Source organism: Dipodomys ordii, unplaced genomic scaffold (genome assembly GCF_000151885.1).
Source record: "Dipodomys ordii isolate 6190 unplaced genomic scaffold, Dord_2.0 Scaffold87, whole genome shotgun sequence".
Lineage (NCBI taxonomy): Eukaryota > Metazoa > Chordata > Mammalia > Rodentia > Heteromyidae > Dipodomys > Dipodomys ordii.
This window is the reverse complement of record NW_012267303.1, coordinates 3876702-3900014: the sequence shown is the minus strand read 5'-3', so window position 1 is coordinate 3900014 and position 23313 is coordinate 3876702. Positions and strand designations below refer to the sequence as shown.

Here is a 23313-nt window from a genome sequence, read left to right as displayed (position 1 = left end):
CCGTGTCCTGCATCGACGAGCTTCGCGGGAAGCGCCCCTCCAGCAGGGACGCCAGCTTCTCATCCTCCCCTGCAGACCAAGGCGCCCGGTGAGACCGGCCTGGGCTCCAACCTGGAGCAGCCGGGGGTCTGGGCGAACGGGACACGGGAGATGGAGGGCAGTGCGCGCGCAGGGGACACCCGAGCCCGCACCGCAGGCCTCCCTCGGGAAGCCCACAGCACCCGGGTCCTGCCACGGGGTGAAGGAAGAGCTCCACCGGAGAAGCCCAAAGGACAAAGCCCGATCGGCCTGGGCTAGGGCGAAGCCGGGCAAGCCTGCTCAGAGGCCGGCGGCCCGGTGTGCACAAGCAGGAGTCAGCGGAAGCCAGGGTGACCCGGAGAGAGCAGAAAGGGAGATGGCCAGAAACGAGGGGCGCCTGCGGAAGAAGCCCAGGACTGTGGTGATGAGGCGGCCGTGCATCCGCCAAGAGAAGCTCAAGGGCCCAAGCCCCGTAGCCGGGAAAGAAACCCTGCAGGCTCAAGGAGACCCACTCAGGAGTGGCTGGAATTCAGAAATTCTGGGTAGGTGGGTACATGGGAAGAATGGATAAATTAAAGTGAGACTGTAAGCCAAGCACACACAGCGTACTTCAGATACACCTCTACTGACCGACCCTGGGCCAGGTGCTGGGCCTCCTGAGCCCCTTCTCAAGGCCTACACAGGCTTGTAACGAGCTCCCTCCTTCCATATGCATGTCATTAGAGTCCAGTATCCAGAGGAAACCTAAGAGGAGCCCCACTCTTTCAGATACAATGTGGACGCTTGGGCTTAAGTGTGTGCAGTCAATGAGGCTGCAGGGCTAAGTGGCCCAGCCCAATAATGTGGAAGAGAGACTGTGGTGACACATCAAGGCTCTAGCAGTGCTCTACCGGGTGCTCACAACACAGACTACTTGCTCTTGACATCATCTAAATCACTGGTGAGGCCTTACACTACAATCTGCATCCAGCATGGAGGAGAGAGCTGTCACTTCAAGAACAGGATAGACTTTTGTTGTCAAATTGGGCTTTAATTCCAGCTCTACCAGCTAGCTCACTTGGAGGAACCTGTCTCCTATCAGGATGGCCTACTCCTGTCAAGGAGCCATTTGAAGTTTCCAGGGCAGGCAGCAGCACCCAAGAAGGTGGCAAGGTTATCACCATCTTTTTTCTAGGCCTGCTGGCCTCCACCATTGAACATATCGGAACCTCTCAGCAGTATTCCTGCACAGTACATAAACATACAGTGGAACACCCACAAGCCTGTATGTTAGATAGAACTATGCAGGAAAAACACGTACCTGGAGGATACAGAAGGTGGGAGTGACATGCAAAGATGAAAAGGGGGAATTTAATGCTAATGGTATGCTAAGTTCTGCCTGAGGGTAAAGAAAAGTCACTTGCGGCCCAGAATGAGGGCTATGCTGACACCAGAGGAGGCAAAGACCCTCTCTACTTGCTCAAAACAGCAGCAAAGGTGTTTCCTGGGCACTCACTGTTGCTCAAAATGCAGGTCCTAGATCTACTGACTTGTTACAGCTACTGTGCAGCCTGGTGTGCTCAAGGGGGACTCTGAGCAGTCCTTAGAAATGGGTACTAAGTATTTATTCTCCATGTTTCTGGACAAGAGTCCTGTGGTTCCTACCCAGAGAGCTTCCAAGAGAAGCATCATGTACACAGGGACAACACACAACCTTGGCACAGAGTGGGAACCTGGGGAAACTAACAATTCAGCCAATGATAGTGTTTGCAACTGGTGGCATTCCACACTGAGGGGGCCTATATGTGAGCCTCTGTGTGGCCCACCTGTCAACTTGAGCACAGAAGGAACCAACCAGCAGATCAAACAAGAGGCTCAAGAGCAGGTGTACAGGTCCCTGCAGTGATCTGTTCTGGAAGTGGGCAAGGCTGAGTGACAGGCTGTCCATGAGCAGAAGGGCAGGTGGGGAGCAGGGAGTGTGGGAAGATTCACAGTGGGGAGAGGCAGTGACAAATATCTTCAGATGGACCAGGAGAGGGCCAGTGCTGGTCCTCCTAAGGAGCCCACAGCGGGTCAGCAGGGTGGATGCAAGATGATATGATAACTGTGCTGTAGAAAGCCTCCTTTCCCAGAAAGACAGAGCTGGGGCAAGGGGTCATAAGAAAGAGCTCTGGATTAGGTACAAGCCGAGCACACCAGTGCCGAACACATGTGAAGAGGCAGCCCACTCCCAATTTGTCAGGTGAGGCATAGCCTAAGGAAGAAATCATGGAGAATGCCCAGAACTTGGGCAAAAGAGAGCAAAAAGAAGTACCACTTGACGCCAACACAGCCTGCAGTCTTACCAACTGCTTTCCCCACTCTCCTATCTATAGAAATGACCTTTGGTCAGCTGGGCATGGTGGCTCATGCCTTCAGTTTCAGACACTGGAACAATCACAGCTAAAGGCCAGCCCAGGCAAAAAGTTAGCATGACCACTAGCTGGGTATGGTAGTACACACATCTGTTATCCCAGGCTGGCCTCAGCAAAATGCGAGACCCCATTTGAAAACCAACTTTTAAAAGAGTCTGGAGGCAGCCGGGCACCAGTGGCTCACACCTGTAATCCTAGCTACTCAGGAGGCTGAAATCTGAGGATCAGCGGTTTAAAGCCAGCCTGGGCAGGAAAGTCCCTGTGAGACTCTTATCTCCAATAAACCACCAGAAAACTGGAAGTGGTGCTGTGACTCCAAGTGGTAGAGTGTTAGCCTTGAGTGAAAAAGCTCAGGGACAGTGCCCAGGCCCTGAGTTCAAGCCCCATGACCTACAAAACATGTCTTGAGGAGTGGTTCAGATGGGTAGAGCACATGCCCAGCAACCAATAATATCCTAAATTCAAACCCTAGCATTGCCACACACACACATCCCAACCCTTGTCAATACATTAAGGACCTTGCTACATGCCTGAGTCATTTATACACTGGCTTGTGTCAACAGTTCACGTCATCATCACCCAGAAAGTTCCACTTACTCTGCACTCTAAGTTCAAATTCCCCTAGGCTTCAGTGACGTTCATAGCTCCCGTCAGAGCCCATTTGTGTATGTGTCTTGACACCCACCATATAATTGCTGAGCTGACCATGTACAAACATGTCTTCTTCCCCAGCTGGGCCCCAAACCCAGTCCAGGGTCAGACCAGAGATTCCTGAGATGGTTGAGGGATATGTTTAGGCAGTTGGTTGGCTTCAGGGTAGCTAGAAAGTGAACCTGTTTGGCCCTGGCCTAGTCACTTTAAGTCTTCTTGCTTGAACAAAATACAGTATTCCCTCCATATCATCACTGTAAGTATTACAGGGATCCATGTACATAAACATTCAGTGCTTAACATGTTTTAAATGCTAAGTAGGGGCTTCCTCTGAACAGATGGTGGGGTGAATACAGACAGATAAATAGACAAATGGGCAGCTCTGTAGGAGACAGATATACAAGTTAGCAAGGTGAGGAGCCATGCATGATCAGTAGGCAAGGCCTGTTAGACAAGTCCCAGGCTGGGGTTAGAAGGAAACACAGTTAAAGGTAGGCCAGCAGCTAGAGAAGGTGATGATAAGGCCCCAAAGTGAGTAGGTACAGAGGGAAAGGAAAATCAGAATATGTCCTTGGGTGGGTTGAGGGAGGGGCTGAAAAGGGGTAGCCCAAGAAAGAGGAAAAGAGAACAAGGAGCACTGCCTAGATTGCTGGGAGGAGTTTCATGGAAAAAAACAACACCAATGCCAGCTGAGGTCTTTATGAAAAGAGCTGGTGGTATCCACTAGGAGGGATGCCCTGGAGGCCATTGATGACCTTGGTGAGAGGAGTTTCAGTTTTAGATGTGGAATGAGTTCATCTGCCACAGGCTTAGGAACAGATGGAGACAGGAGGAAGTATGGGTGACCTTTTCAAGAAAATTGGCTATGAAGGGGGAGAGAGAGCGTGCACAGTATCTGAGTGAGGGAGGTTCAAGAGAGAGTAATTTTAGGGTCAGCCTGAATCCAGGCTGCAAAGGAGCAGCCTGGAGAGAAGAGAGCTGACGTGGTGACAAAGATGCTGGTTACCTGTGGGAGGCAGAAGGGATGAATGGGAGGGAACCCAGATAGGAGATGTGAAGTGGGGAGGGGGTAAGCCTGGTGAACCAGAGTGCCCAGTGTACAGGGATAAGTAGACTGGGGAGAGAAATTCTCAAGTTCCAGCAACACATCTCTAGGTTAAGGAAAGGACAACTCGTTTATGTTCATAAACACATGAGATCCCTGGCTATGAAAGCAGAGGGAGTACCCTGCAAACCCAAGTCCACCCAGCCCAGCCCAGCCCCTCCCAGCCCCACGGCAGCCCCTCAGCCCAGCCATACCTACAGACTTGGTGCGTGGAATCCCCTTCCGCAGAGAGCCCGGCAGCTTCTCTGGGCCTGGGAGGCCCTGGCGCTCAAACAATGACTGTGGGGGTCGGGGAGGGGGAACATGGAGGTTCCAGGACACTGGGGACCCTGGGTCTCCATCCAGCCCCACTCATCCTCCTCCTAAGCTGGACATTCAATACCCCATGCACTCCTTTGGACAACACTGGTGTCAGTGGGATCTGGACTCAGGATTTGGGTCTATGTACTCTATAATCACAGAGGATACAACCAAGCAAGGCCTAGGTCATATGGGCAGTGCGGACAGCAACACTGTAGACAGTGGGTATAGCCCGGGTGAAGGAGAGCAGGAGTCCAGAGATGTCAGAGAGAAAGGGCAGGCTTGGGAATATACTGTGTTGTCAGTCCCATAAGGGGATCCAGGTGACTTGAGAGACACAAAAACTACCCTAAGTCAAGGCACCACAAGCTATAGTCACAGAAGTAAAAACCTGCAGGTACTGAACTATGGCCATTCAGAAGGCTGACATTGTCCTACATGTCTCCAAGAGAGGTCATGGGAGCTCCACCCCTCTGGAGAAGGGGCCCAAATGATTGGATTCTTACCTCAGACAAGAGGTACATGAGCCTCTGGTCCCCAAGCCCAGCCCCTACCATCCAAAGACTTGGCTGCTCAAGGCTGGCTTACACTGATCTCAGCAGGGGTGATCCTTCGGCTAGTGGGCCGCTGCTTGACTGTGGCTGCTCTGGAGTCCGCATCTGCAATGTCCGGCCTCAGTGTTGGCTCCGCAGCAGCTGCCAAGATCTCATCCAGCTTCTCTGCACATCGAGGAGACAACCACCTCAAGCCCAGGGCCTGCTCACTGATGCACCCTCTCCTAAACATGTCTGTGGTGCTAACACAGGGGTACCAAGACCCAGCCATCTTCTGCCCTTAAAGAGGACCCCCCTTCCCTGCCAAGTGTTGCTGGGGACACTCCTCCAATAGTGACCACTACGATAAGACTATGGAAGGGCACCAAGATGGAGGACAGACCACTTAGAAACATCTCCCCGACTCGCGCCCATTCCCTTGTGCCTGTTCTCAGCACATGGCCTGTCCCTACCACTTGCCAAGAAAAGCTGTTTCTAGTAGTATCATTGCCCTGGGACAGATCCTGATCTTCAAGCAGGTGGTGTCCACAGAGCTGTCTGAATAATGAATGGTTAAGCTAATTATCAACAAGTGAACAAACAAGGGTAGGGATACTTCCTGAGAACCAAACTTGGGCTGGGGACCTAAAAAGTGGTCCAATACAGCACGGAAGGCCATGGATCCTTCCTCCTTCCCCCTGAGAGAAGGCAGCTGTAGACAGAATGGAAGATGCTTACAAAAAGGAGAAATAGGAGACAGTACTGAAAAGGAATCTCCTCACCGAGGGGCTCCCCTCAACTCCTCTGAAAGCAGTGGGAGCCGAAAAGCAGAGCAGAGTTAGGGTTGGGAGACTCATGTGAAGACTGATGAACAAGGCCCGGGAGGAAAGGTACCAGCAGGCCTCAGGCACACTTGTTTCAAGTCCAATATTTTAAGAATGTTTTGTTTGTTCTTATCAAAGCTATTCTTTTTAAAATGGGTATTTTTATTTATTCAACAATTAACATGTGTCTGAGGGCTGAGAGAGGTATAGTTAGATGGATTCTCCCAAGAGAACAACCACTCTTACCCTAATAGGTCCACTCATCTTTATCCTGGAGCTAACTCGGAGCCAGTGCTCCAGCACGCAGTAGGGATTGGAGGTAGCACCTGTGTCCCCCTGTTCTCATTCAGCAGCTTCAATCTAACCACCAAGTCTCTCACCCATCCCTCAGGCTCTACCTGTCTCCAGGCTCTGCTTAACTCTTGTTTTCTGCCTGGTACGAAGGCCTGAACTCTGGGCTTTCTGCTCTTGCTTGGCTTTTTCACTCAAGGCTGGCACTCACTCTACCACTTCAGCCACGGCTCCAATTCCAGCTTTTGTGCTGGCTAATTGGAAATAAGTGTCTCTCAGATATGTCTGCCTGGGCTAACTTCAAACCTCAATCCTCAGATCTCAGCCTCCTGATAGTGAAAATTATAGGTGTGAGCCACTGGCACCCAGCTCTGCTTAACTCTTGAGAGCTGTGCCTACCTCCGGGGACACTCATCTTAATGCCCTTCCACTCTCAAAGTACCCAGCACTTCTATGGTCAGTATAGACACCTTCTCTTTTAGTTCCAACCTGAAGCTTCTTACCAGCACCTGCTCATTCTACCTGCCACCCGTTTGCCTCCCCAAACAACTTGTGACTTCTCTGAAGAAGAGAAGTTCTATCAGAATTCAGACTATGCATTGAACAACACAGGAGTTTACCAGCAAAACAAGTTCCCAGTACAGAGCAATTCATGGGGCCTAAATATGGCTTTCAACACCACCAGGGGACAGTATGGACCAAGGATTGCTGGTGTGAGGATTATTTTAGATACTTAAAAAAGGAAATGAAGTCCCTTAGGATAGCCAGGTCTGGGCTTCATTCCCACAGAGCAGAGCAGACTGGGACCAAAGAGAGGAGAGCCCTGCATGAGGGACAGATCTGACCCCCCACAGCTCGGAGATGGCCCTTGCATAGTACACAGGAGCCCCACTAATGCACCAGAGGGCCACAACACAACACTCCAGAAAGAACTTGCTTGTCAACTTCTCGAGCAAGGAGAGATGGGTCCTTGGAGGAACCCTTGACATCTGTTTTTAGTACCTGAAAGGCTAACAGGAGACTGAGGTGGGGTTGTGGTGAACTGAGAAATGCACACTGAGGGTGTACACGCACATCCAGGGAAAGTCCAGTGCCTCAAGAGTGACAGAGGGCCGGGTGTGGATGGCTCATGCCTGTCATCCTAGCTACTCAGGAGGTTGACAGCTGAGGACCACAACCCAAAGCCAGCCCAAGCAGCAAAGTCCATGAGACTCTTATCTCCAATTAACCACTCAAAAACTGGAAGTGGTGTTGTGGCTCAAATGGTAGAGTGCTCACCTTAAGCAAAAGAGGCTCAGGGACCGTGCCCAGCCATGAATTCAAGCTCCACAACCAACTTAAAAAAAAGTGGTCTAGGGGCTGGGAAGGTGGCTCAGTGGTAGAGAGCTTGCCTTGCATGCCTGAGGCCCTGGGTTCGATTCCTCAGCACCACATAAGCAAAAAGGAAAAAAAGCCGGAAGTAGCACTGTGGCTCAAGTGGTAGAGCGCTAGCCTTGAGCTGAAGAGCTAGAGCTGAGGGACAGCGCTCAGGCCCAGAGTTCAGGCTCCACAACCGGACCAAAAAAAAAAGTGGTCTGGGACGGTGGCTCAGTGGTAGAGTGCTTGCCTTGCATGCATGAGGCCCTGGATTCTCAGCACCACATAAGCAGAAAAAAAAAAAGCCAGAAGTGGTGCTGTGGCTCAAGTGGTAGAGTGCTAGCCTTGAGCAGAAGAGCTGAGGGACAGCGCCCAGGCCAAGTTCAGGCCCCACAACAGGACCAAAAAAAAAAAAAAAAAAAAAAGTGACAGAGAGGCGCTAAATGTGTGATTCCACACACCTGGGGCTTCCACTGGGCCTAACTTTCTTTCCACCTGGGCCTAACTCCCTTCCTTCAAGAGGCAGAGAAAGCTAAGTGCTAATGCCTATGATCCCAGCTACTCAGGAGGCTGAGATCTGAGGACTGTGGTTCAAAGCCAGCCCAGGCAGGAAAGTCTGTGAGACTCTTATCTCCAATGAGCCACCAGAAAATCAGAAGTGGAGCTGTGGCTCAAGTCATAGAGTTCTAGACTTGAGCAAAAATGTTTAGGGACAACGCCAAGGCCCTGACTTCAAACCCCAGGATTGGCAGGCATATGTGTGCACATGTGCACTCACACACACACAGAGGCAGAGGTAGTAAACAGGCTCCAAGACTTCCTCAGATACTGGACCTTGGGGACCAGGCAGCTCTGTCTACATCCGACATTGTTTTCTATACGGTCAAGGTAGACACACAAGACATATATAGGGAAGAATCTGAAAAGATATGGAGGTAGCCCCCGAAAAGGCTGTGGTGAGGGGGGAAGGAAATGCTAGGCAGGGGAGCTCTAGCTCCCTTACCAGTGCTGTAGAACTCGGCCCCCATGCTCTGATGGTACTGTCAACTCTAGAATTGGCCATGCAACCAGTCAGCATGAGACTGGACACCAACAACTCACAGAGGTAACCCCAGGGGACAGGCGTAAAATTTTAGCAAGGACATACCTGAACACCTAGACATACCTGTCCCAACATGGCCCAGATATCATATGTCTCAAGTGATCTTCATACCCGGGCTCACTTAATCCCCTAACGTCCATGCTGTGCCTCCCTGTGGTCCCAGATGCCCACACCTCTGGGAACTCCCATTCATCCTTCCCAGGGCCACACTGTGCTCGACTGTGGCCCCTCACACACAGGCACCACCTGATAGGGACAAGCAAGCTGGGCTCAGGGACACAACAGATGACTTACCCCCTTTTCTTCTCCGAATGGAGGCTTGGAATTGAGAAACAGAGTAAAGTGGGTAAGAGACACGCTTCATCTCACGGCACCTGAGCCTGTTCTCCACTCTAGTCTCCTTGCCCTCATCCCTTCTATCCCCTATCTCCCAAAAATCAGGCCTCACAAGTCTGCCCCCACCCCTTATTAAACCAAAGCACAAACCTGCCAATGTCTTGAAACCTAAGAGGGAAGAACAACAAGCAGGAACACATGCCTGTGTATACATGCACACACAAGCACACATGTATACATGCATACATGCATACATGCATATACAGAGACATGCATAACTAAACCACATTCTTCTAGCCAAGTGGTTTTTGTCCAGAAAAAAAAAAGATATAATTCTATAAAACCCAAGTTCAGAGACCAATGAAAACCAAGATGGTCACCCATGAGCATTCTGTAGGTTTTTCCCATGCTAGGGATAGAACTCGGGGCCTTAGCAAACACAGGCTTTAAACAGCAGGCAGGACATATATGTCTGGCAGAGAATTCTCTTCCAGACCAACACCAGAGTTAGGGACACGATATGACACCTATCATGAGTTCTCATCACCAAAGAAAAAGGGACCCAGAAACTACAGTGAAGTCCCAATTTCTACTGAAGAAATGGATGAGAAAGGAGTCTAGATCCACCAGACTCCCTGACCTAGGTCTCCAAAACATGACCTCCAAACCTAGTTCAAGTGAAGCCAATGTGCACGTGACACGAGGAGGGGAACAGGTGCTCTGAATTTCTCCCTCTAAGAATTAGTTCTCTTGGGAGGCTATCTCCTCCAGCTTCTTCCCCTCACTTATTCCTCACAGCCACCCAATCTTCATTAGCCTTTGCTCAGCCTTTGCTCACCCACAACACGCTCATCCCTCTTCTTCCTTCTACAGGACCTGGCCTGATCCCCACCAAGCACAAGACGCCGAGCGTGAGCCTCTGAGGCCCGCTTCCCCTTACCTCACATTTTCTTTTCTTTGCAAGTCTTTGGGTCATTTTCTCAATAGACTATGGATCCTAAAGGGCTCTATTAGCTTCTGTTACTGTCAGGATGGGCATGTTCATGCTAGTGGTGCCAACTTGTCTTTTTTTGTGTCTGTCCTGGGGCTTGAACTCAGGGCCTGGGTACTGTCCCTGAGCTTCTTTTGCTCAAGGCTAGCACTCTACCACTGAGCCACAGCACCACTTCTAGCTTTTTCTGTTTATTGTGGTACTGAGGAATCAAACCCAGGGCTTCCTGCATGCTAGGCAAGCACTCTACCACTGAGCCACATTCCCGGCCACCAACATGTCTTATTTCTACATTTTAAAAACACGAATAGTAGACTGTGGGATGGCTCCTCAGGAGCCTGGAGAACCACAATTTTGGCCTGGCTTCTTCAAAGCAGACATCCAGAGGGAACAGGTTAAGAAGTGGGTGCTGCCGGGCGCTGGTGGCTCACGCCTGTAATCCTAGCTACTCAGGAGGCTGAGATCTGAGGATCGCGGTTCAAAGCCAGCCCGGGCAGGAGAGACCATGAGACTCCTATCTCCAATAAAACCACCACAAAACTGGAAGTGGCGCTGTAGCTCAAGTGGTAGAGCGCTCGCCTTGAGCTGAGGGACAGCGCCCAGGCCCAGAGTTCAAGCCCCACGACCGACAAAAAAAAAAGAAGTGGGTGCTAAGTTGGCCTCTCTGGACAGCTGTATTGAGAGGCAGCACAGCTCTGGGCCCCTGGTTGCCTGGCCCTTCTCTAAATATAGTACCATTTAGACCCTTGATCCCACTTCAGCAGTTTTGTCTCTGGGCTCAGACATGTATGCAGAGCTCATGCTGGGCTTCTGTCCTCCTCTAAGTTCTACTCAGGAACAGTCTGATATTTGTGCCCTTCAGTGCAGCAGGGCCTGCAGAGCAAACAGTGAGCCTCTCTTGAGGCTTCTGGAGCAGAAAAGAACATTCCACTCTTCCACTTCTGTTTCTGTAGGCAGAAAGGCTCAGGGCAAAAGGGAGGAGTTCTACTCTTAATACAGCAGAGTATTTATGCCCATGGAATGCAGAATTCAGGCTGCCTAAAGCCTTTGTGCCCACTAGGAGAGTCCTAAACATGGCTATGGTACAGTCTGGCAAGAGACTCCAAGGAACATCCACTGGTCTTGCCTGATGTCCACACAAGTCCAGCTGCCTACCAGTACTGCCTAATTGGTCAGTTTGACAGGTCAGCTCCCTGTGACTAACCTGGGATTTATATGATGCCGGAGCCAGAAGTCAGCTGGTGTCTCTGCTCACTCAGGTAAGCAGGTTTGGCTGAGTTCAGAATCTAGGTAGAGAGGCATCTTGATTCCATGTTTGCCTTCTACCATTGCTGCCCATCACACCATCACTCCCTTTTAAGCCAACTGGCTTCACAAGGGCAAGCAAAGGCGGGCTGGTGCATGCTTTCTCTCTCTCCTTTCTTCTGCTTGTCAATGGCATTCTAAAATTTTATTCTGACATATCTGGATGTAGATGAGTTTTTCTTTCTTTGTGAATGACTTCTGCTTTTTTTTCTAATGGAATTCATATCTTTTTCACTTACATTCTTAGCTATTTACTCTTCAAACACTGCCTTTCATTTTTTTACTCTTTCCCTCTAGATCTTGTACTAAGTAGATGCCAGTCTCTCTTTACTTGTTCTCATATCCTCTACCTGCTCTTCAATATCTACTCTTCTTCCTGAGCAGATTCTGGGTCATCTCCTCTAACTGATCTCATCCACTGCTTCATTTTCAGCTGGGTCTAGGATACTGTGTATCTAAGCCACAGATTTTTTTCATTTGTTTTCTAACTTGTATTTCTTTGTTTTATATTTTCAATTTTAATAACAGTTCTTTTTTTGTCCACCAGTATCATCGATTGAGCTCAAAGCTTCACACTTTTGCTCAGCTTTCTTTCTTTTTTTTTTTTGGGGGGGGTTCCTGTCATGGGGCCTCAACTCTGGGCCTGGGCGCTGTCCCTCAGCTCCTCAGTTCAAGGCTAGCACTCTACCGCTTGAGCCACAGCGCCATTTCCAGCTTTTTTTTCTCTTTGCTTATGTGGTGCTGAGGAATCGAACCCAGGGCCTCATGCATGCAAGGCAAGCTCTCTACCATTGAGCCACCTTCCCAGCCCTTGCTCAGCTTTCTTGCTCATAGCTGACATTCTGCCACTTGAACTACACCTCCAGTTCAGCATTTTGCTGGCTAACTGAACACTGAATTTCATGGACTTTTCTGCCCAAACTGGCTTTACAGTGCTCTAGATCTCAGCTCATGAATAGCTAGGATTATAGGTGGAAGCCCCTAGTACCAGGCTTCAATGACAGTCCTTCAGAAACCCTTTCTAAATGTGATTGCTCTTTTTCTTTTGGCCCTATCCTATTAGTTCATTAGTCTATTAGTTCTCTGATCTTTGTGATAAACATTGTATCTACTGTCTCATATTCTTTTCTGGCTTCTAATTCTTTTGATGCTAATTTTAGTTCCTATGCTTGGTTCTGGCCTTCCCACTTTTTACAGGTCCACAGCCTCATCCCCTCGAGTTGGTGAAGGCTTCAGAACCTGACCTTGCCCTTGGGATCTCCATCACGGCTAGGAAGCATCAGCTTTCTCTCTTCCCCTGGCTTTGATATCCCATTTTACGTTTGAAGCCTAAGGGTTCCTCTTCCTTTCTTTTGACTTCTCTGTGTATTTTTGTCTATGTATTTTTTGTGTGTTATCTATTCAGAATATTTATGGCAAGGAAAAATCTGATCATGTCAACCCAGTCCCTCCCGGAAGCTGTTATGGAAACTAAACTGAAAACTGCAGTCAAAGCTCCTTTTCAGACTAGAACAAGCTCTGTGGGCCAAAACAGGGTCAGAGCTCACTTTGGAAGCAAGGACAGGGTGAGTTCTGTGAGCCAGGGTAAAAGTTCCTTCCACTGGTACAGTGAGAGCAAGGAACTGGGGCTGGGTTTGGACTCAGAATGTGGAAGTGCAGTGAGCCAACAATCACTTGTATGGGAATATACCCACTGTGAGGCTGTTGATGGTCAGGATACAGTCTCTTAATTCTCACAAGCATTAACATTCTCACAATGAGGATATAGTCTATGTATGAGAGCATGCCCATGAAAAGGCTATTGATTGCTATACATGACTGGACATGGTTATACACACAGGACATTCATGACAAAGTTGTTAATGGTCATACATGTCAGGACATGATTGTGTATCTGACATGCCTATGACAAGGTTATTAAATGTCATACATTGGGATATGGTCCCGATGGTTCCTGGGATTGTGCCCATCAAAGTCTGACTCAGTCTTGTTCACCTCTGCGGCTTACAAGGACCCATCCCATGTTGCACAAGACATGCTTACAATGACCCTATGAGGCCAGCAGGCTTGCTTGATGCATGAGCAAACAAACAGAGTAAAATACAACACAAAGATGACCCAAGTAGTGCTTGGCAAGCTGGGAACAGACACCAGGCTGCTCAACCACTATTCTTCCCTCACTTGGATGAAGTGTAAGAACAAAGTCAGAGTGGAGACATGTAGAACCAGGGGTCTCACACTTACACACTTACACACACACACACACACACACACACACACATCTGCAGAAGCCATTTTTTCTCCTCATCCAACAGGCACTGGACCTAACCTTTGACCTGATTCCACATTCGCCAGTCTTTCCTCCCTGTTGTTGGTGCCTGGCTTCAGCCCAACCTCAGTCCCTCTGGCTTCCCACACTGCCTGGGGTCCCCCCCTACCCCGGCCATTCCATCCAGGGTCATCCGCTTCCATCCACAACCACCCCCTGTGCTCACCGAGTTCTTCAAGCTCAGCCGTCATGGACTTGGAGCGCAGGGTCAGCGTGGTGCTGGGGGCTCTCTTGGGAGGAGGTGGGGCTGCAAAGAAGAGGGAGGCCTTGGCCCTCCGGTCCAGCAGCAGGCGGCGCGGCGTGGCCAGGTGCAAGTGCCACTTGCGCTCCACCGCCTGGATCTCCTCGTATTCCCTTGAGGACGAGTCACACTGTGCCAGGATCTTGTTCAGGCTGCGGCTGGATGCAAACTTCTTCATGGCTCCAGGAGCTCCAGGAGCTTGGGGAGCACTGGAGCCAGGATGGCTGAACCTCTGGGGCCCCTGACCAGGGCCTCAGGTGGTGATCAAGAATACCGAAGGGGGACACGGTGCTGGCTGGCTTTGGTATGAGCACCCACCCTGAAGGCTCCTAGGGCCCTGCAAGGGGGCACTGGAGCCATGTGGGGGCTGGGTGGGTCTTCTGCCAGGCTGCCTCCTGCCACCCAGAGTTTCCAGGCCCAGGTACCACTATCCCTTAGGGGACCAGGGTGTGGTTAGGCAAGCCAACAACCCGGGCTGGGCTACTGCAAAGCCTCCTGGGCCCAGGCTGAGCCTCAACTACGTCGGCGCGGGAGAAGACGCTTTTCCTCTTCCCTCAGGTGCCGCCTCCCCCTTCCCCGCACAATAAGCAGCAGCAGCGGCAGCGTCAACCTCACAGTTGCCATGGCAACCCGGCCTCCAGGCAGCTGCTGGCGTAGGGAAGGAGGGCTCAGCCACACCAAGGCTGGAGGATGCCGGGAAGGAGGGGGTGGGAATATGAGGAGGGCAATCTGGGGTCAGGGGTCAGAGGCCTGGCCAGGGACCAATGGATATCCAACTCTAGGGCTCTGGCAGTGTTTCTGGGCTAAAATGCCAACATTTCCTCTAAATTCAGGAATATGAAATTAGGATGTAAACCCAGCAGTTTGAATGACAAGAGAAATGTGGGCTTGAAGTCAAAGGGCTAAGGTCAGGAGCCAAGGGGAGAGTCTTGACAGATCCGGAAGCCTGAGCCCTCACCTCTGCGCCGAGACCCATCCTCTTCAGGCTTCCTGGTCACTGACACAACCTTCATGACCAGGCGGTTGCCGCCCTGACGGATCAGACCCACCACCTGCTTGTGTCCGACCTTCACCACGTTCACCCCATTCACCTAGGACACAGGCAACTGGGTAGGGTGCTTACATGTACCCCCTCAAAGCTTGGGGGTCAGCACCTCCCCTCAGCCTACCCCCACTACAGGTCAGGATATGCCTCACCTCAATAAGGAAGTCTCCAGTACGAAGCCCAGCCCTCCAGGCCACGCCTTCCACATCCACAGACTCCAGGTACTGGAGCGCAGGGAAGGCCGGTGTGGGCGTGAACTCCTCAATAGGGGTCTCTGCTGCAGGGAGGGGGATTAGGAAGCAGGAGCAGGAAGGCACTCACCAGTGTGGTTCAAGTGAGGGAAGCTGTCACACAGCAACCTCCACATGCTTAGCTTGAGAAGCATGTGACTACTGGGACAGTGACCCAAGATGGAGAGGGCAGCAGGCAGACGCACAGTCCAGAACAGCAGTACACATTCCTTTTTCATTCACTTTGGCTAAAAGCCCCTATTCTATTAGGCACCCCAAGCCAAAGGGTAGGAGACAGTGGAGGGTTCAGGAAATGGCTGCCTTATACCCAGACACTGCAAACCAAGACCATCACAACCACAGCATTAGATGGAAGGGGCTGGGACTAAAGACATAGAAAACATTCCCAAAAATACAATCCATTACCTTTGGCTCCCCGGAGCACAAAGCCAAAGCCCTCATGGTCCCGTTTCTGCAGGATGGCCACCTTGTCATCAATGACATAATCACTAGTGGAGAAAAGCACAAAAAGGTAACTTCAGCCCTGCAGGCAACCTGGCACCAGGCGGACCCCACAGGGCCACACAGACACAGGCCATCCTGGGGAAAAGCAGAAGGCAGACATTCTGGACACCTTCTCCTCCCCCTCCACCCATACTGCCAAACCCTGGCCTCCCCCTCCCACGCCTCCCATGCCATAGCCACAGGTCCAGCCCACGTCCTGTCCCCCTTCCCCTCCCTCACTTGTTAATACCTGTGTGAAGTGAGGCTGTCATAGGAGCCAACTGTGTAGTGTCGGAAAAGCCGCTTCGTACGGTCCTCCCGGGTTTCTGGAGCGAGAATCAGGAGCTGAAGTAGTCTTGGCCTCCAGCTGGAGGGACTACCCCTAACTGTGCTGGTCTCAGTCTCTGTACCCTTGTACCAAGATGGAAGTGGGGGGATCCCACATCCTGGGGTTCTGGGTCTATAGGTCCTAAGGTAAGAAGGCTAAGAAGGAAGCATGCAGACAATTCTTGCCTCCTGGAATCAGGACCCAGGAGGGCAGTAGCTGTGGCTCTTTTTTTTGAGTACCTTACAGCTAGACACAAGAGACCAGAAAGACCAGGGCCATCCAGTCAGTGAGCCCTAAAGCTGAGATTATGGTACAGAATGTGCAAGTCTATGTGTGTATGAGCCTCACGCTAGTATATTAATGTTGTATTCATATTTGTGTGTGTGAAAGAGAGACCTGTAGTGCGTGCGACTGCTTCTTCCATACATTATCTGTATGAGCCTAGCATGGTAACATATAAGTGTCCATGTGGGGTGGGAAGGTGGCTCAGTGGTAGAGCGCTTGCCTTGCATGCATGAGGCCCTGGATTCGATTCCTCAGCACCACATAAGCAAAAAGAAAAAAGCCAGAAGTGGCGCTGTGGCTCAAGTGGTAGAGCGCTAGCCTTGAGCTGAAGAGCTGAGGGACAGCGCCCAGGCCCGGAGTTCAGGCCCCACGACCGGACCCAAAAAAAAAAAAAAGTAAATAAGTGTCCATGTACCCACAGCTGTGTGCAAGTGGAGTATTCATACATGTGCATGTATTCTGTGCTATGTGTCCACATGAACTATCATGAAAGCAGCTCTTTTCTCCACTGAATTCCTCACAAGAGCCAAGTTGAAACCTCAGAGTGTACCTAGCTAGAGGCTCTGGTTCTGAATGGGGAAAGAACCTCAAGGTCTGGGTCCCTTTCCCAGAATCCTGTCCTCACCTCTTCTCTGACCCTAAAGTTCTTCATGGCCACTGTGGAGCTGACCAGGGACTGCCTGTCCCCCTCCTCACTGTTGCAGATGTCATCAAAATTTGAAATCATATCCCAGTTCCTCCTATCTCTGGTTCTACTCCCCAGATCTGGGAGGAGTTCCAAGGGAACCCCACCACTGACTCAAATTTCATCCCTCAGAACCTTCTGCTCTCATTCTCTCTTATTGTAGCACTCTCCAAGATTCATTTTCTAGTTCAACAAGGGTTTATTAAATGTCTACTGTGCACTTTTTAGTTTTTCTGGCTCTGAGAATATAGCATAGAAAACAGAGCAAGGATGCAAAAAAAAAAAAAGTTCAGTTACCCACACTCATACCTATAATCACAGTTAATCAGGAGGTAGATAGCAAAAAAATAGAAATTTGAGGCCAGGGGCTGGGAAGGTGGCTCAGTGGTAGAGTGCTTGCCTAGCATGCATGAGGCCCTGGGTTCGATTCCTCAGTACCACATAAGCAGAAAAAGCTGGAAGTGGGGCAGAGGCTCAAGTGGTAGAGCGCTAGGCTACAGCTGAAGAGCTCAGGGACAGCGCCCAGGCCGAGTTCAGGCCCCACAACCGACCGAAAAAAAAAAAAAAAAAAGAAATTTGAGGCCAGCCTGGGCAAAAAGTTTACAAGACATGCCTATAATCTAGAAGCTGAGGTTTGGAAAATAACAGTTCCAGGGTAGTCTCAAAATAAATAAATAAATAAATAAAGTTCATGGGATCCCACCTCAACAGTTTAAAAAAGCTGGGTGTGGTGGTACACAGCTATCTTTCAACTGGTGAAAAACATAAATAAGAGAATCAAGGACTAGGTTAGCCTGGGCAGAAAGTAAAACCCCATCTCAAAAATTATCAGAGAAGGGGCTGGGAAGGTGGCTCAGTGGTAGAGCACTTGCCTTGCATGCATGAAGCTCTGAGTTCGATTCCTCAGCACCACATAAGCAAAAAGAAAAAAGCTGGAAGTGGTATTGTGGCTCAAATGTCATAGAATGCTAGCCTTGAGTTGAAGAGCTGAGGGACAGCGCCCAGGCCCAGAGTTCAGGCCCCATGACCGGACCCCCCAAAAAAATAAATTATCAGAGAAGGGGCTGGTAAGTTGGCTCAGTGGTAGAGTGCTTGCCTTGCATGCATGAGGCCCTGGGTTCGATTCCTCAGCACCACATAAACAGAAAAAGACAGAAGTGGTGCTGTGGCTCAAGTGTCGTAGAGCTGAAGAGCTGAGGGACAGCGCCCAGGCCCCGAGTTCAGGCCCCATGACCACCCCCCAAAAAAAAATCAGAGAAAAAAAAAAAGGACTAGAAGTATGGGTCGAGTCCTGAATTTTAAACCTTAGTACTGCCCTTCCCCCAAAAAGAAAGTACCATTCTAGGGATAGCCTCACCAGCAGAGGGAGCCAAGCAAAGACCACTTGGAGACACAGCATCTCCCAGGAGTGGGGCAGTCAGGGCAGAGCCAATGCGCAGGCATCAACCTGGAGGATGCTAGAGACAGTGTGGAACCCATGCAGCTAGAACTGAAGGAGCCAAAGAAAATGGCAGAGGGAATCAAATTGTAGAATTTTGTCTGGCAAAGGTGGGAGGAGATGTTTAGGTTTTGTGTTTTTTTGTTTTTGTTTTTTTTGTCGGTCATGGGGCCTGAACTCTGGGCTTGGGCGCTGTCCCTCAGCTCTTCAGCTCAAGGCTAACACTCTACCACTTGAGCCACAGCGCCACTTCCTGCTTTTTTCTTTTTGCTTATGTGGTGCTGAGGAATTGAACCCAGGGCCTCAGGCATGCAAGGCAAGCACTCTACCACTTAGCCACCTTCCCAGCCCCTGTTCATATCTTACAGCTCATGGATGTAATCCTAGCTACTCAGGAGGCTGAGATCTGAGGATCAAGGTTCAAAGTCAGCCTGGGCAGGAAAGTCCGTGAGACCCTTATCTCCAATAAACTACTCAGGAAAAGCCGGACGTGTGGCTCAGATGGCAAAGCACTAGCCTTAAGCTGAAGAGCTGAGGGACAGCACCCAGGCCCAGCGTTCAAAGCCCCACGACCAACCAAAAAAGAAAAAAAGAACAAGTACTAAATTCAGATTCCTACTACTAGATATGAGATTCTCAGTAAGGCAACTGGCCCCTCTGGGTCTATCCTTCCAGAGCAAGGTTACCTTGGTGGGCCCCTGGGTTCGGTAGCCTGTTATCATCACCCTTGCCACATCCAAGCTCTCAATTCACTTTTCTCTTCCCCCTGATACAGCCCAATATGGCTGAGGCCCTGCAACATGCCCCTCTCTGATAGTCCAGGGTTCCCAAGGCCAGCATAAGCCAGGCTTTACCACAAAGGCAGTGCCCTACACTCCTCTATAACACCCTTCTTCAGACCAGTCAAGTCAAAGAAACACTCAGCCTGCAAAAGGACCCCAGTCTTTTTTTTCTTTGTGTGTGTGTGTGTGTGTGTGTGTGTGTGTGTGAAAATACTGTACAGAGGGGTTACAATTACATGGGCAAGATAAAAGGACCCCAATCTTATAATCACTAGAATCTTGTTTTGAATTTTTTTTTTTTTTGTCGGTCGTGGGGCTTGAACTCTGGGCCTGGGCGCTGTCCTTCAGCTCTTCAGCTCAAGGCAAGCGCTCTACCACTTGAGCTACAGCGCCACTTCCGGTTTTCTAGTGGTTTATTGGAGATAGGAGTCTCACGGTCTTTCCTGCCTGGTCTGGCTTTGAAGCACGATTCTCAGATCTCAGCCTCCTGAGTAGCTAGGATTACAGGCGTGAGCCACCGGCGCCCGGCTTGTTTTGAAATTTTTTAGTCAACCAACTTGTATTCATTATGTAACACAAATTCATTTCCTGGGCTTATTAATCAGACACACACAAAAAAAAGACAGTTGAAGGTTCGGAACATGAACAACCCCAAAACTAGGTGGGGAAGGAGGGGAGGCACATTGGGACTGGGTTCCCTGCACAAACTGGCCTGGGCATTTCCTCCCACCCAACTCAACACCCTCTGCTTCTCCAGTGTCTTGAGAGACTGGCTCTGCACCTCATGAAGGGATCAGGACCTGTCTCCTAGTCCAGCTTCTAGTGGTGGCCCTGGGTACCAGCCTCGCCCATATGCCTCAACACAGTGTCCAGTCTTTGGCCTTTAAGTCCTCAGTTCCTACTCCAGCCCCTGAATCAGATTTCTTTCTTGGATCTGCGCCTACTAAAAGCAGATTTCTATGGCCGGGCTGCCCTCTAGCCTCTGGCCAAACTCAGTCTGAGTTCAACATGGAAGATTCTGCCTAGAGTGACTGGCCAAGACTACAGCTGAGGTCAGAGAAAGGCTATCACTGTTCCCGCCCCTTCCTACAGGCAGCTTCAGCAGGGCTCTCATCCTCGGCCAACCCCTGGAACTCCCATCCACACAGCTATCTTTGATACTCAGTCCCCACAGCCCTGTCTATCATCCCTGTAACTGTTATTTAGGTTTTTATCACTCACACAGGCTACTTTTCTGAAGCTCTGGCCCACTTTGCCTACCTCTCTGCTCTGCCCTGTCCAAATCCTGACCATGACCCTAAAAGAACTGCACAATCAAGCAACCCTGGCCTAGTCAGCTCCCACCACAAGGCTGTCCTTTCTCTGTACTCAGGAGCATCTAAGTGACCTCAGGCTCCCCACTCCAGCCTTGCCACAAGTGGCCCTCATGGCTGCGGGGCCCTCTAGAAATGTACTAATAACACCTGGCTCAACCTCCCCAGGGTTTCTGGGACAAACTGGCAATTCTGTCTATTTAAAAATGTTAAAATTAGAGCCGGGCACCGGTGGCTCATGCCTGTCATTCTAGCTACTCAGGAGGCTGAGATCTGAGAATCACGGTTCAAAGCCAGCCCTGGCAGGAAAGTCTGTGAGACTTTTATCTCCAATAAACCACTAGAAAACCGGAAGTGGCACTGTGGCTCAAGTGATAGAGCACTAGCCTTGATTGAGCTGAAGAGCTGAGGGACAGCGCCCAAGCCCAGAGTTCAAGCCCCATGACCAACAACAACAAAAAAAAGTTATGTTGAGTTGCTGACAAATGTAGCTCTGAAACACTGTGTAGATCCCTGAAAACACGAAGTAACGCCTCATCTGTGGATCCACCCAGAAGATTCCACCCAAACATCACCTCTGCTTTGAAGCCCTCTCTGAATCCTTCAGGGAACTCAAGAGAGCTCCTCACAAAGCCTCTGCGGAAGCACAGACCAGTGTACCCTCCACAGCTGCTGTGGGGAGCCAGCACCAAGTCCAGCATGGAGTAACCTAATTAGCAGCCACTCATCTCAGACTCTGACTCCAGCACAAGCTTTCCTACCATCTCAACTTCACCCCAAGGTCCAAATTGTCCCTGGCGCCTCCAGTTCTTAGACCAGCACCTCACCACCCTTCCTGTAGGAGTGTACAGGACTAGCTCCTGTTCAACAGGTGTGGAGTCCACATACCTCTCTATTCCCTCCTTTCACCCTGACAGGCCTAAGGCCAAAACCCTGACATCATTTCCCACTCCATCTACTACTTTCCACAGGCAGAGAACAAGGAAGCCCAGACCCTTCCATGTTCCACGCCACCACCACTGGAGCAGGACAAGGGTCTACCAGGTAAGGGAGCAAGTCACCTGGCCAGCAGTAGGTCAGCAGCCAAACTCACATGTCCTTGGGTCTCTACCAAATTTGGCACAGGACATGGGTTCTGGGTCACACATGGGTCCTGGGTCACACATGGATGGGCTCCACTGGGAAGCTGTCAATCCAATGTGAGGAAATACCAACTCTGAACCCAAATCCTCCAGGTACAGAGAAACACATGCACTGTGACTCAACACATCACTGGTGACCACTTATGACCACCACTCAGGAGAGCTTCATTTATCACACCTACTCTGTGGGCCAGAAGTAAAACTCATGGGACCTAGGGCTTTCTAGCATCCTTGAAGGCTCCTACTAAAGGCTACATCCTAGATAATATAGCCAGCTCACGCAGTGGGCTCCGGCACCGAGGGGTCCTACCTAGAAACCCAGCTGCTCAGCAGGGTTAAATGAAGGCTGCTAACCAGCCTCAGGAGTTGAAGCCTTCAACTTCACATCCTCTCTGCCTGACTAAAGACAGGGGCCATCCCTCAACAGCCCTCAGACTATCCCAGCCCCAGGGTACCTATAACTACCCCTTGGGGCCCAGCTGGCCTCATTTCCTCTTGGCTGGTCCAGCCCTCCTGCTCTGCCCACTTGGACAATCTGTCCACTTTGGAAAAATGCCTCTTTTCTCACACTGACCTCCTTATTTGTCTGCCAGTCACACATGAATCGCAAGCTCCAAGCACCTGGTATTTCTGTGAAGACTATGCTAAAACAGTGGTCACAAGCACTGGAATCACGTGTGGAAACAGAGGACATTCACGATTGTGTACCTCCTGTGAGCATGTCACAAGTTCTCCAACATATGTGAAGTTTTGTTCAGAACTACATGTGTCACGAATACACACCACGTATGTGTCATATGCACAGGTGTGTGTTTAGGTGTGTCTGAGTTTACTTCTTGTCTTTTCTCTGTGAGCACCCAGATTTACGCCAAGAAAAACCAACGGGAAGCCAAAGGGTGTACACCTCAGGAGGTGCCTAGGAAGGAGTCTGGGGTCACTCACCAGGCCTGGCGTCATACTGTCGCATCTGCACCTCCTCCACACAGTCAGCTGGGAACCAGCCTGTACGGCCTTTCACGGTCCCCTCCCAGAATCCGCCCTCCCCGATGCTGAGCACTGGGGAACAAAAGCCAGACAGGCCATTAGGGTAAAGCAAGGAGCCGCAGGTCACCTCCCTTCCATTTCTGGCTCAGGTTCTGCAGGTTACCCCACCACCACCACCCTTCCATTTCAGGCTCAGGTTCTGCCCTAACCCTTGCTCTCCATCCCTTCCCACATTCGCCTAGCTTTCTTCTTGGGAAGACTGTGGAATCCACGCAGAAAAGGCAAGCAAACAGATGGGCTGGGCATGGAATGGGCATGCAGGGGACAGAGATACAGATGGACATACTCAAGGAGGACGGGAGCAGCTGCAGGAGCCACAATCCTGCTCCTGCCCCCAGTGGCCACTCTCTGATAGCTGTCACCCACCCAAGGGCCACCGCCAAGAGCTCAGGGTCACTGCACGGTGGCCAGAGGAGTAAGCCACAAGATACACCTGCTTCCACCTCAGGCTCCCATGGAAACAGAGCGCCTGGGCAGGACCCGGGTGATTACAAAATGAGGGGCTTGTGCCTTCAGCAGGCCGGCCGCACGGGCGGGAGGGATGTGCACAGCACCCGTGGGCACAGTCACTGTCACAGCTCTCCCCCGCGGCGGCACCCCGGCCCCAGGGTGTCCAGCGGAGAAGCCCAAGAAGTGACACAAGAGCCCCGCGGCGGGGCCGGACACGGGGCCGGGTGGCGCTGGCCCCCAGCATGACACAGAAACGTCTGTAGCGACAGCCAGGGGCGCAGGTGCCGGCGGC

General features: G+C 50.8%; 1 protein-coding gene across 1 annotated transcript in view; it reads right to left on the bottom strand.

The window, feature by feature from the left end:
- Shank3 (SH3 and multiple ankyrin repeat domains 3) overlaps window positions 1-23313 on the bottom strand; it is a 72795-nt gene that overhangs the window by 19194 nt on the left and 30288 nt on the right. Inside the window, exons 11-20 of the mRNA XM_013025732.1 lie at window positions 23142-23278; window positions 22470-22583; window positions 15805-15880; window positions 15477-15559; window positions 14973-15097; window positions 14734-14866; window positions 13701-13781; window positions 5056-5186; window positions 4362-4446; window positions 2-69 (exon numbers count right to left, since the gene is read on the bottom strand). Coding sequence (XP_012881186.1) covers window positions 2-69; window positions 4362-4446; window positions 5056-5186; window positions 13701-13781; window positions 14734-14866; window positions 14973-15097; window positions 15477-15559; window positions 15805-15880; window positions 22470-22583; window positions 23142-23278 — 1033 coding nt within the window. The remainder of the gene's footprint in view (window position 1; window positions 70-4361; window positions 4447-5055; window positions 5187-13700; window positions 13782-14733; window positions 14867-14972; window positions 15098-15476; window positions 15560-15804; window positions 15881-22469; window positions 22584-23141; window positions 23279-23313) is intronic.